The 13,077-nt window shown below is 38.1% G+C and overlaps 1 protein-coding gene across 3 annotated transcripts in view; it reads right to left on the minus strand.

The window, feature by feature from the left end:
• Positions 1 to 13,077, minus strand: part of washc2a (WASH complex subunit 2A) — a 37,060-nt gene that overhangs the window by 15,562 nt on the left and 8,421 nt on the right. For 2 of the 3 annotated variants that reach the window (XM_031906387.1, XM_031906385.1), the window contains exons 8-23: positions 12,705 to 12,794; positions 12,325 to 12,412; positions 11,367 to 11,438; positions 10,566 to 10,681; positions 7,747 to 7,816; positions 7,535 to 7,588; positions 6,937 to 7,107; positions 6,541 to 6,677; positions 5,493 to 5,585; positions 4,797 to 4,904; positions 3,522 to 3,644; positions 2,401 to 2,561; positions 1,378 to 1,492; positions 1,137 to 1,286; positions 376 to 549; positions 18 to 149 (exon numbers count right to left, since the gene is read on the minus strand). In XM_031906387.1, the coding sequence (XP_031762247.1) occupies positions 18 to 149; positions 376 to 549; positions 1,137 to 1,286; positions 1,378 to 1,492; positions 2,401 to 2,561; positions 3,522 to 3,644; positions 4,797 to 4,904; positions 5,493 to 5,585; positions 6,541 to 6,677; positions 6,937 to 7,107; positions 7,535 to 7,588; positions 7,747 to 7,816; positions 10,566 to 10,681; positions 11,367 to 11,438; positions 12,325 to 12,412; positions 12,705 to 12,794 (1,854 nt within the window). The remainder of the gene's footprint in view (positions 1 to 17; positions 150 to 375; positions 550 to 1,136; positions 1,287 to 1,377; positions 1,493 to 2,400; positions 2,562 to 3,521; positions 3,645 to 4,796; positions 4,905 to 5,492; positions 5,586 to 6,540; positions 6,678 to 6,936; positions 7,108 to 7,534; positions 7,589 to 7,746; positions 7,817 to 10,565; positions 10,682 to 11,366; positions 11,439 to 12,324; positions 12,413 to 12,704; positions 12,795 to 13,077) is intronic. The other variant, XM_031906386.1, reaches the window with a different exon arrangement.

Below are 13,077 nucleotides of genomic sequence, written 5' to 3' on the forward strand. Positions count from 1 at the left end.
CACAGTAAAGGACTGACCGGTGGCTTTTTAGCGCTAGCAAACAGGTCCACATCAGGGTCATTGTCTTTCTGTAATTCTTGGCTGAACAGAAGTTCTTCATCTTGGAACACGCCTGTTCTCTTTTTGTGGGAGCTCGTCTCGGAGGAGACCTAGCGGGTAAAGGAGAGAAAGGTAGATATGTTCATTTATAAAACACAAAGCCTATGTACATATTGCAAAGGAGGTGACTTGCTCAATGACCTGTGCAACTGTTCCCACTCATACCCACTACATCTGTGCAAGACTTCCCAGCCTACTTCTTATTGAGATTCCCATCTACTTTAACCTGCTTGTGTGGGGAAAAAAAGCATTCATGTTGTGTACTGATTTATTTACCTTTCCAGGTATTCTTTGTGTAATAGTTTTATCTGTATGATTTTCGAAGTCCTCGTCTTCATCATCAAAGAGACTTAGCACATTTTTACTTTTGATTTTTGCATGTTTATCGGCAGGAGGGGATGCTGCAAAGAGATTATCCTCCCCTGGCTCTGAGAAAACAGCTTGTTTCACCTAGAGAAAAAAGAAAAAGTGCTGAGGCCTTAAAACAGTCTATTATCAAAAATGCAGATACAGATGAATTAGGATACAAAACAAAAAATAGCCCATATTTGGCCATAAATACACTGCAAGTGTCATAACAATAATATTAACCACCTTAACACTTACATATTCAATGATTTCAACACTATTTGGTGCATTTATGAGCAGTACAATATTGACCTGCACAAGGCTTGTGTGTCCTTGTTCTTCTCAATTGCATTATTAACAGCCAGAACCCCTGGAACCAGGACTATAGCTGATCAACCAAAATCACTTTTAATGGGCTTGGGTGCAGGCAAGAAGTGGATTGTGCTTACGCAATCCACTGTTTGCCTGCACCCAGGACACAGGGGAAGGCTGATGCCATGTAAGGGCTGATTCTCAGTCTACATTTATCTGCAGCCCTGTGTGGCATCAGCCTAAGCCCTCTTTGCCCCTATGATGACACTAATAACCAACACACATGCATGTTAAGTGGAGTATATAAGCGAAGTTGATTTAACCAATGATGCCTAGTAATTATTTGGCTAGGTTGTGAAGTCACAGAGGAATTTTACCTTTTTATTTTCCTGCAATGGTTCCTTATTCTCACAGACACTTACTGGTGGTTCAGGCTCTGATTTTTGACCCTCTGTTTTTGTTGGTTTAGTTAACAAAGATTCCTTCTTAGAGATGAGTGCATGAGTATCTGGTAGTTTAGATTCTTCCTGTAAAACAAAACACAACATAACATATAAGTCCAAAACCTCTTATTATGATTTTCAATTTTTAATGTATTTCTAAAATCACTAGACTTACTATGGTGTTTACAGGAGCTTGGCTTGTAGAAGCAGCTGTTGTAGATACTGAAGAAAATAAAGATCCTTCATTGTCATCTTCAAATAACAGTGAAACACGATTATGCTTCTTTTCACTGGAAGATATTTAAGTCCATAAAATGTTTTAAAGAAAATTATATACACAAAATACACATTACCCCAGCACTCTACTCTATAACTATAATAGAAAAAATTGACCTAGTCTTAAACAGGGGTGTTATTCTTGGCTGAGGAAAGACCATACCTGCTTTTCTTTTTATTTGGCATGACATCTTCCAAAGAAACCATTCAGCTTTTGAGCACCTTGTTAGGTGCCCTAAGGTTGTCCTTAAAGGGATGGAGAAGCCAAATGTGTCTCTTTTTACTAAATGTAGATATTGCCCCTTCATTGTGTGCAAGATTATATATATGATATATCAATGCTTGCATGGATTTGTGGTGAAAATTTCAACATGAAAATTTTTGCTGCACAAGAAAACTGCCCAGTGACTTCCATTTATTTTGCGAAACAAAGAAAGTGTGACAATTGACTACAATATATTTTGTGTTAAAAAAAAAAAAAAAGCAGCGAAAAACGCCCATTGACTTGCATTTTGCAAATTTTCACCATTTTGCTTATACATTAAAAAACCCTAACAGGATTGTTTTGCCGCCAATATGGATTCATGCAGCTTAGTTACTGTGAAGATAAAGGTACTGTTTTATTAAAGAAAAAGGAAATCATTTTGAAACATCTGAATTGTTTGCTGAAAAGGGAATATTTGGGACATGGCCTTCCGGTAATTTCGAAGACTACTGATAACAGTGAAAGTTTCCCTTTAACCTTTTACATTCCAGCCAAGGCTGATCGTTTATGAACTGCACATTGCTACGCACAATATTTAGCATCATGGTAACTAATTTGCACAAGTACTGGTAAATGCAGTGCATGCTAATTTGGGGAAGTTTTTGCACTTAGTGCGTTGCACTTAAATTTGAAACAAAACCTTTAAATTTTTTTTACCTCTCTTTTGTGATTGCAAAAAGATCATCTGTGTCATTATCAAACAAACTTGACTTCTTCCCCAATGGCTCTTCCCTCGTTCCTTTTGATACAACTGCTGCAGCTTTTGCAGGCTGAGTTTTTTCAACTGTATTTTTTTGATTTAAGGTTCCGATGGGATCCTTGGGTAAGGAAAGTGATTTATTACAAAGAGATACTTTTATACATTCTCATAAAAAGACAGAAACATTAAAATGGAAATGATCTAATCCAATACGCTACATGCACTAAAAAGCAAGCAAAAACCCCTTAGCTTCTATCATTGGTGTGACATTTCTAAGCATGAAGGAATGTGGCTAGGCTTAAAGGAACAGTATCACCAAAAAAATGAAAGTTTTAAAATAATTGAAATATAATGTACTGTGCCCTGCACTGGTAAGGGCATGGTCACACGGAGTGTTTGTTTCACTGCTCTCAGCTCAGTGTAGTTGCCTCTTAGTTGCAGAGTTTTGGCATGTTCAAAGTTTGCGATATTTTTTCACAGCACAACCCAGATTGGTGCTGCTCCAGATTATTCTCCTTGGTCGTCATGATACTGTGCATGTAGATAGAGACATTAATTGTCTGACTTCTAATGGATAATAGCTGGATTTAGGGGGCTGGCAGCAAAGGGGTAAATACTTATGCAATTAAGGCTTTTCAGTTTGCTAATTGCCAATAATTGCTTTCTTACTTTAATATTAAGAACTAGTTTGTAGATCAGTGACATTAAATCCCAAATAAATATTTTACATTTGTAACACAACCAAATGAGAAAAATCCTAGGAGGTAAATGCAAGTCAATTTATAATTTCTACTTAGCTTCTAGCTGATCCAGTGGGGGGGGGGGGAGAATTTGTACAATATGGCACATACTAAAGCAAGAGGCACAGCAAAAGGCAGTCATGTGATCTAATACTAATAAATAATAAAATCAGTAAAATAAAATATCAAACATATGAAGAATCATGTCAGAGACCAGGGTTAAGTCAATGCAGCAGGATTTCCATGTGTGACGGGCTCACAGAACAGTATTCAAATTTAAGAGAGGCATAAGCTCATTTCTATAGGTGTTTTTATCTAAAGCTGGGATGATTCTTTACCTCTTCATCACTGCTGAAGAGGCCTGATTTTGGAGCCTTCTCTTCAGAAGTTAATTTGTTTTGCTGTGCTGGCTTTGTGACAGGGGCTGTCTGCTTCTTATCTGGTACAGAAGCGAACAAATCCTATAGAAAAAACATGTAGATTGAGATTTTAAGAAGCAGTGAGTGCCTAAAAAACAAGCATGTTTTCACAGCTAAACCGTTTCATGACTGCACAGCATATACAGTCATGTTAAAAAGTTAGTACACCTCATGCACAGGTTTACATTTGGGCACTATTTACTTGTGCAAGTGCAACATGAGCTTTTAATTTGTATATACAGTATCTCCCAGCAGTCTATCTGGCAAATACAGTCATATGAACACCCCATGCAAAGTTTTTTCTTTTATAATTTATGCGAGCATATAAATATGATATTCATTCTAATGGTATATAAACATACAGGAGATGTAATTGAACAAAACTGCATGGCAACATGAACTTCCAATCATTTATTCAACCATAAATTAACAGATATGCCCTTTCCATCTGTGGAAATAGGAGGTCATGCAGCTTGGATTGCAACCAACCTGTCTGATGTAGCAAAGAAAGGGTGGAATGGTGGGACACTATCATAACCTGATGGGACTGATAATCTGATGAACTGAATTGAAAGAGTTCTACATATATCACATTTAAAGGGAAACGAAAGGTAAAGTCACTTGGGGGTGCCAAAATGTTAGGCACCCCCAAGTGACTTTAACCGCTTACCTCGTACCCCGGGCTGGTGCCCCTGTTGGGAGAAAACAGCACCAGCCCGGGGCACCTGGAGCGGATCGTTTCCGTGTTCTGGCTTCCTTTTCCGGAATGCCAGCGGTGGGCGCATGCGCAGTAGAGTGAAAAGCTGACTTTAATGTTTAAGTTCGGCTTTTCACTCTACTGCGCATGCGCGCGCAGGGAAACAGAAGGAAGGAAGCGCCGGCAGCTACCCCGGGCTGGTGCTGTTCCCTCCTCACAGGGGCACCAGCCCGGGGTAAAAGGTAGGTGGTCAAAGTCACTTGGGGGTGCCTAACATTTTGGCACCCCCAAGTGACTTTGGCTTTCTTTTTCCTTTAAGTGCAGTTTTAGATGTTCTCATGTTAAAAGAGACACACAGTAAATGTGAAAACTAAAATATAAGTTGTATGTAAACCCAGGAAGTCCTGCCTGCTGATCATTAGTACAAGCTCTTTTGGTGATAGCTCCTAAACACATTTCAACAATTTCAGAAAATTCTGCTATAAGAATGGCTTTACCTCTTCATCTTCATCATCAAACAGGGACAAGGCTTTGCCTGTCTTTGCTGCTGGTAAGGTGGCTGTTTTACTCTTACTGGCACTTGGAATGGGGGAAAACAGATCCGACTGGGATTAAAACAAAACATATTAGGTTTAGGGTAACACACATTGGACTTATATTTTTATTTTTTTGGCCTATTGCTGGCCACAAATAGCTGGAAATGCATTTTAATAGTGGCTCAATAATTAGCCCAACTGCCTTGCAGCACCTATGTATGATTCTGACTTGGGCATTATCTGTTAGGAGATGCTCTTCCTGTCTGTATAGGTTTATCCCAAGCACATAGGCTTTTCTCTTGCGCTCCAATAATATACAGGTAGTTAACTGCATCCTGATGTAAATGACCCTACTGTTTGTTAATGAATTTGATACAGAAACAATGTGAATGATGAACAATCTCTGTAAAGAGCTGCATAAATACGTTGGTGGTTTATAAAGGAGAATATATAAGCAATATCGTGATTGTGATAACAAGTTACCTATGTAGCTGTTATTAGCAAAATGTGTTGCAGAACTTCCTTCCTTTTCACAAATGCATTGTTCCTGGTAGGATAACTAATTATGAGCCACAAAAAGCCTGCACTATACAAGCTTTTTTTTTATTATTTCAAATTAATTGTGTTTTGGGGAGAATATATGTCTTTTAAATATACCTCGGAATCATCCTCATCAGAAAAGAGACCTTTGGTTTGTTTTTTTGTCGAAGATTCAAGGGGTTTAGATTTTTCAACAGGCACTTGATGGTTCTTAGAAAATAAAAACAAAAAAAGAAACAAACAATATTATAAAAAGATTTTCAAATTACAAATATTTAAATATTCAGTGTGTTTTGCAAGGCTTTATAGACTAAAGCTAGCCATACATGTGAAGACCTGCTTGTTTAGCTGATCTTTCACGGATATGCCAACTTAAGGTGGGCAATATCCAGCTGATCTAATCTTTTGGCCCTCGGGCCATGTGAGCTATGTGGGCTGTTGGGACGAGAAAAACATGTGTTTTGACCAGACATAATTAAACTATTCTGGGCAGGTAGGCCTGTTGGCTGGCAGAATTTCTAAATCCAATATGGAGAAAGCTGAAAGGGCAGACAGAAAAGAAAAAAAGAATGAAAGACTAAATAAGGAAAGCAAAATATTAAAAAAACAAGAATAGGAAAGGAAAAATGAGGCTTAGAAAGAAAAGATGGGTTATAACTGGAAGTAGGGGACTGGAGAAGATACAAAGTTGAAAGAATTGATTTGTTTAAGGAGTAAAAAATTAGAAAGGGAGTTTTCTGGAGCAAAACTGAAGGAAAATAGTAAAATAAGAATTAAAGTAGGTTATTGAAGCACCCTCAAAATGATGGTTACAAGTATAAAAAGCAAAAGTGGATAGCAAAGACAGTGAAGTTAAAAATAACAAAACAAGGAGGGAGGTAAAAGAGAAGAGTAAAGAAATGCACTAGAAGAAGAAGAAAATGAAATAGGGGCCTATAACTATAGTACATACATAACTATAGAGGTAGCAATAACTTATATACAGTATGTAGGTCCATTAAGGCCCCTAATAGTCATGTACAGCCTAAAAAATAGGCTGGTAAATCTGGTTTCTACTGGAAAAAAATATAGCCCTCTCACTACTTGAAGCTGCATAGTAGATGAGTAAGAAGAAGCAAATGAATACAGTGTTTTATAGTAATGATGTGCCCTACACAAAGAATACCTTGCTTTCTATATTGTTCTCCTTAGGTGGTTCATTCTCTTTTGTCACTTTGTTCTTTGCTAGAATAGGGGCAACAGGTTTGTCTTGAAACAAATCATTATCATCTGCAAACAGATCAGTTGTTGGTTGACTTTTTCCTATGAATAAAAATAAAATAATTCCTTTAAATATCTATAGAAATGCAGGCAGTTGTTATCAGCTTAAGGGTATTAATAACTTTAGTAAGGGATCATTGCACTAAAAGCCAATTTGCAGGAAAAAAAATGAATTCTGGTTTTTAACCTTACCAGAAGCAGCTTTTTGCCACCTCTGTTAACCTATGGTGTGCTGCTTCCTGAGACAAGTTTCTCAGCTTTCCTCATGGCAGGAGCACCTCTGATGGAATGGCATATTTACCTGGTTTATTTGTAGTGTGATTAGAATTGGATGACCCAAACAGTGCACCATCATCATCGTCAAATAGACTTGAGCTTGGTGGAGGCTTGGGAGCAACATCTTGTGTAGGAGTTGTAGATTTATTTTTATCCTTTTCTGCCAGGATTGAGGACCCAATCACATTTTCTCCACCTATAATTATATCAGAGTGCTGAAACTACATGTCAGCAGTCAGTGTTCTCCACTATATAGGTCCTAATGAGGATCGCAATGTCGGACTTACTCTATACAATGTAATAAAATAGAACTATTTTTGCATGGACTGCTGGTCCTCCAAGCTCCAACTACTTTTTAGAGAAGTATATATGTGCGTGTGTGTAATATGTGTATTGGTAAAAAGGCCTAAAAGGCATTAGATCACTTATTTCTGTAGTTGCTGTCAACTAAAAGCACACAACAAGGTGCCTTCTATAGATAAAAATAAGCAGAACATGAAGGGGAAGCTGGGTACTCCAGTGATGAATATGTGACACAGCAGACAGTGTGGAGGCCAGCTGGATTATGCTTAGTTCATAAAGGCAGGGTGCCACTGAACTTATAAAGACACAAAAGGACATACCTGGGAAAAGAGAGACCCCTCCAACAGGTGGCTTCTTTTTCAAATGTGCTGTCTCTGTAATATATATAAAATTCCATGCAATGACTGGCAAAACAATGTATTATTTCCCATAAAGCAGTACTGAGAAATAAATATTTAACACAATTTGAGATATCAAAAATATGTTACACTGAAATATAAATATTTCTGCTACAAATAATATTAATTCTTACCTGAATTTATCAATGGACTTGGTTCTGCTTTTTTGACTTCCTTGCTGGGGACATCAGCAAAGATATCACCCTATAGAAAACATAATTAAGAGAGGAAAAAAAAAAATCAGGATTGCAGCCATGAAGGTAGACAACTTCTTTATGAACGTTTATGAAGTGGAACATAAATCTTTGTGGAGTTACAATTCTGCCATTTAGGTTGTGGATTCTATTGGTAAAAGACAGATACTGGGGCTTGCTATTGGGCCAACTGACAAGCTCTTTAAGTCCCTATATGTATGTATGTATGTATGTATATCTTTATTTATAAAGCGCTACTTATGTACGCAGCGCTGTACAGTAAATACATTAATACAAACAGGGGGTATTATAGAATAGATTATAGAATAGAATATATCTTTATTGTCATTGTCACATAGTAAACAACGAGATTTAAAAGAAGCAAGCAACAACTCAAAGCAGTGGCATAGTAAAAGATAATATCAGTCTACTGTTACATATTTAAAGCCATAATTACTCTTGGATAAAAGCTGTCTCTCAGACGATTAGTTCTGGCTTTAAATGCTCTATAGCTCTTCCCTGATGGCAAGAACTGGAAGAGACAGTGGCCAGGGTGAGTCGGGTCGTGTGCAATGCCCAGAGCTTTTTTCCGGCAACGGGAGATGTAAATGTGTTCCAGGGTTGGGAGCGGACAATCAAATATCTTCTCTGCAGATCTAACAACCCTCTGAAGTGCCTTAACCTCTTTGGAGGTGCAGGCACCGAACCACACACATAGACCATACGTAAGTATGCTCTCGATGGAACAGTGATAAAAGGCAAGAAGAAGATTTTTAGGTAGATGGTTTTTCCTCAGTACTCTCAGAAAGTACAGTCTTTGCTGCGCTTTCTTTAACAGCCCCTTAGTGTTTACACTCCATGTCAGATCATCCTCCAACTCCATTCCTAGGAATTTAAACACTGAAACCCTCTCCACCTGCATTTTATCAATGATGAGTGGTTCAACGTTGGTCTTTTTTTTCCTAAAATCAATGACCAGTTCCTTGGTTTTTTCAATGTTCAGGAGCAGGTTATTGTCTTTACACCACTCTGACAACTGTTCCACTTCATCCCTGTAGTCCATCTCACTCTCTTTTCCAGAGATAAGTCCGATCACCGTAGTATCATCCGCAAACTTAATGATTTTATTTCCAGAGTGTGTAGGAACACAATCATATGTGTATAAGGTATATAATAGTGGACTTAATACACAACCCTGGGGTGAGCGTTTGAGATGTGTGAGCCCAGTCTAACCCTCTGAGAGCGACCGGACAAAAAGTCCAAGATCCAGCTACACGTAAGAGATGGAAGACCCAAAACTGCCAATTTGGACACTAATCGTTGTGGAAGTATGGTATTGAACGCCGAGCTAAAATCCACAAAAAGCAGCCTCGCATAACTCCCCCGTTGCTCCAGATAAGTCAAGGTAGCATGAAGAGCTGTAGCCACGGCATCCTCAGTAGATCTTTTTGCCTTGTAAGCAAATTGGAATGGATCTAAATCTACTGGCAGGCACGCAATGATATGATTCCGCATCAGCTTCTCAAAACACTTCATGATAACAGATGTAAGTGCCACTGGACGAAAATCATTTAAGCTCTTTGTACCAGATTTTTTTGGCACCGGAACAATGATGGAGGCCTTGAGACAAGATGGAACAAAAGCCTGGGAGAGGGACTGATTGAAGATCTCTGTAAGTACTCCGGCCAGTTGCTCTGCACATACCTTCAACACCCTTCCAGCCACGCCATCGGGTCCAGCGGCCTTCCTTGGATTTACCTTCCTCAATACCTGCCACATATCCACCTCTCCCACCGTAAACACCTCTTCATTGTACCTGGGTGACTGCAATATTCCAGCTGTTTGTGGCACCTCAAAACGGGCAAAAAAGATGTTTAACTCTTCTGCTAAAGAAGCGTCTCCCTCAGTGATCCCAGTATTGCTGGATTTATAGCCGGTGAGATGCTGAACGCCTCTCCACACCTGTCTGGTGTCATTGCTCCTCAGATGCTCCTCTATCCTCTTTCTATAGGCTGCCTTTGCCTCCCGGATGCCTCTCTTCAGGTTGGCTCTCGATGCGCTATAGAGCACTCTGTCCCCACTTCTGAAAGCAATATTCCTGTCTTTTAGTAGTTTCTGCACTTCCCTCGTCATCCAGGGTTTCCTATTTGGATAAATCCTCATCGTTCTATCCTTGGTGACATTATCTGTACAGAACCTAATGTAATCCAGAACTGTTGAGGTATAGGACTCCAGATCCTGTTGTTTAAAGATCTCCCAATTTATAAACAGGGGGTATTAAGATTATAGATAAATACAAAGTATTACAATTAGCACAAATAAATAAAAGATACAATTGTAATAAGATAAGAGTCAAAGACACAAGAGGATGGAGGTCCCTGCCCCATAGAGCTTACAGTCTATAACACAGATATGCTCTAAAGTTCTAGCTAAGACTAAGTGAAGGTGTGAATGGTCTGACACTCTGACAACTAAAAGAATGGGATTCTTTTAAAGGGATTGCCGGCCACCCAGTCTTCTTAGTAAAACCAAAGCCATCAGAACCTAGTATATGTGGCACTTAAGCTGGATGTCATACTCACTTCTGATTGGCTTCAACAGCACAGAGACTAATAACTTTATTTTTGGGGATTCTAATTCTAATTTAACTTATTACTTAATGGCATAACTATTTATCTCCTGTAAATGCTGTCAATGTAGTAAATAAAATTTTTTATATTCCCTAGATTGAATGTGAATGTTACATCAGAAAAACACACCTCATCATCATCGTCATCAAAAAGTCCTTTTCCACCACTGAAAAGCCCTCCTTTACTGCCAAAAGGTGAGAAATCTTCATCGGTAAGCTTGGGTGGTTTGAAAAAATCATCTTCATCTTAAAAACAAACAAAACAAATCAACATAAATGCAGCTATAAATCCAATACTGAAACACAATACAAAATAGACCAAAGTTGGCCAAACATGTACTGATGTAACTGTATACAATATATAGCTACTCATATGGTTCATCATAGGGGCTGATAGGTTGGGTACCACAGAGGACAGCCAGTGTGTGGCCACCTTAAGAGTGACAGCCACCTGTCACTGTTTTCCAGAGAACTACACTGTATGGGCATATGTGGAGGTCACAAGTGGTCCACTGCTTGGTTTAGCATGAGTGGAGATCTGCCCAACACTTCCATAACTGCATTAGGAAGTGTGTTTCCTATACACAGTGTATCCTTATAGGAAGCAGGGACATGAGCACAAAAACATTTTGGCAGCTGATGAGACTGGTTGATACTCGGAGGGGTGTATTTATTACAACTGGAGACAAACATCATTGGTGATGTTGCCCATAGCAACCAATCAAATCTTTGCTTTTGTTTTCTAACTTGTAGGTGACAATTTAAATCTAATTGCTGATTGGGTGCTATGGGCAACATCCCTGGTGATGTTTGTCTCCAATGTTTATAATTACTCCCCGAAATCTAAAACATAATAACTATATAAGATACATTGTATAGGCAGATACAGTTTTGTGAAACTATAGGCAAGTGTCTGAGAAAATTATCTTACCATCTGAGGGAAGTTTTTTTACTTCTTTCTTATCTTTTTCTTTCTTTTTTTTCACCTCCAGAGATGCAACAGCTGAAAACAAATGCAGCGGATTTAAATAATTGCACTGGATGAACTAATCTACTTTACCTTTGAGTCAGCATACATGGCACAAACTTTGCTTTTGTAATCATTCTTGTGTTTGTAACATACTATTTTTGTGCCTTTTATTAATGAAACCTTTATTGCTTTCTTTTCCCACTATAATGAATATGAATGTATATGCATAAACATCCACGTTACAGAATATAATCGAAATATGCAAAAGGGATGTTAAATACACAGTAAGACATTAGGGTGCACATACTGCCTGCAGGGTAGCATGCAAAATCACAGATGCAATCCACCATGTTTTTTTTGTAGTTTGTGGCCTATCCAGCACATAGAATTGCAAGAATTGCTTCAAAATGCTCTTCAGCGCTGTTTTAATGAGGGATGCATGGAAAAGGACATGCAGGAGGAACCCCACTCCCACTCTATGTAGCCACTACCTATTCCCTAAGTTGTGCATCCGATTTACATATAATTTTTAGCTCTCTTACATACGTAGGCTCTAACATCATATCTTCCAGATTTCAGGCTATACATTATTTTAAGTTACTAAGCCAATTTTAAAGTAGCAATAAATATATATATATATATATATATATATATATATATATATATATATATATAAGGACAGAGAGCCGCACACACAAGGACTTAACAATAAAGTGAAAAAATTTATTGAAAAAAATCCAACGTTTCCAGTACTGACTATACTCCCCCTGAGGAAGAGTACAGTCCGTACTCGAAACGTTGGATTTTTTTCAATACATTTTTTCACTTTATTGTTAAGTCCTTGTGTGTGCGGCTCTCTGTCCTTATATACATATACACACACACACTGTATATATATGCACCGATTCTGTATACTTACATGATTGATCGGATTCCTGTGTCCTGGGGATATCGCTTTGTATTCGAGCAGCCAGTTCATCAGCAAAAGATTTTGTTCTTGTTTTGGTCTAGCCAACAAAAAAAAATCTGAAATTATGCATTCTGAATGTGTGAAAGCAGTTTTTTACAGGGCTCTAACAACTTGCTTTAAATGAAAAAACAGAGTAACCACTGTCCATGTAAACTGACAACTTAGCAAAACAGACCAATAAACTGTGCCTGCATAAAAAGCCAGTGATCGAATAAACACTTTTTATCTAAAGTCTAGCACCTATCTAATACATGGTTAAGTATCACACCATGCAAAAATGTAAATACTAAAATGTCTTTCTCATTTTGCCAGTCATAGTCATATCTTACAGTTTTATTGTCTTCTTCCTCTTCTTCTTTGTCAGAATCACCAAATAGGTCTGAGCCATTATCTTCATCTTCATCACTTAATGTGGAGTGCTAAAAATAAAACAGACTTAGGAGTTCACGCAGTCAATGTGTGACGTAACATAAGGAGCTATAGTTATTGCAAAAATAATATATAAATATGGCCTGACTGTTCATTTAGTTTTTCTGAAATCAGTTTTTTATTAAAGGACTTGTGTTTGCACATGGTGATTGCAGAAAGTGGATGAACCAACAGCATGTCAGGCTCGAATTGTACAATAATCCTAAATCCCTAGACTAAAACAATTTGAATTTAGGAAAATGGGAAGGTGGCTAAACAGAGATTGAGAATGTG

Source organism: Xenopus tropicalis, chromosome 7, assembly GCF_000004195.4.
Source record: "Xenopus tropicalis strain Nigerian chromosome 7, UCB_Xtro_10.0, whole genome shotgun sequence".
In the NCBI taxonomy this organism is placed as follows: Eukaryota; Metazoa; Chordata; class Amphibia; order Anura; family Pipidae; genus Xenopus; species Xenopus tropicalis.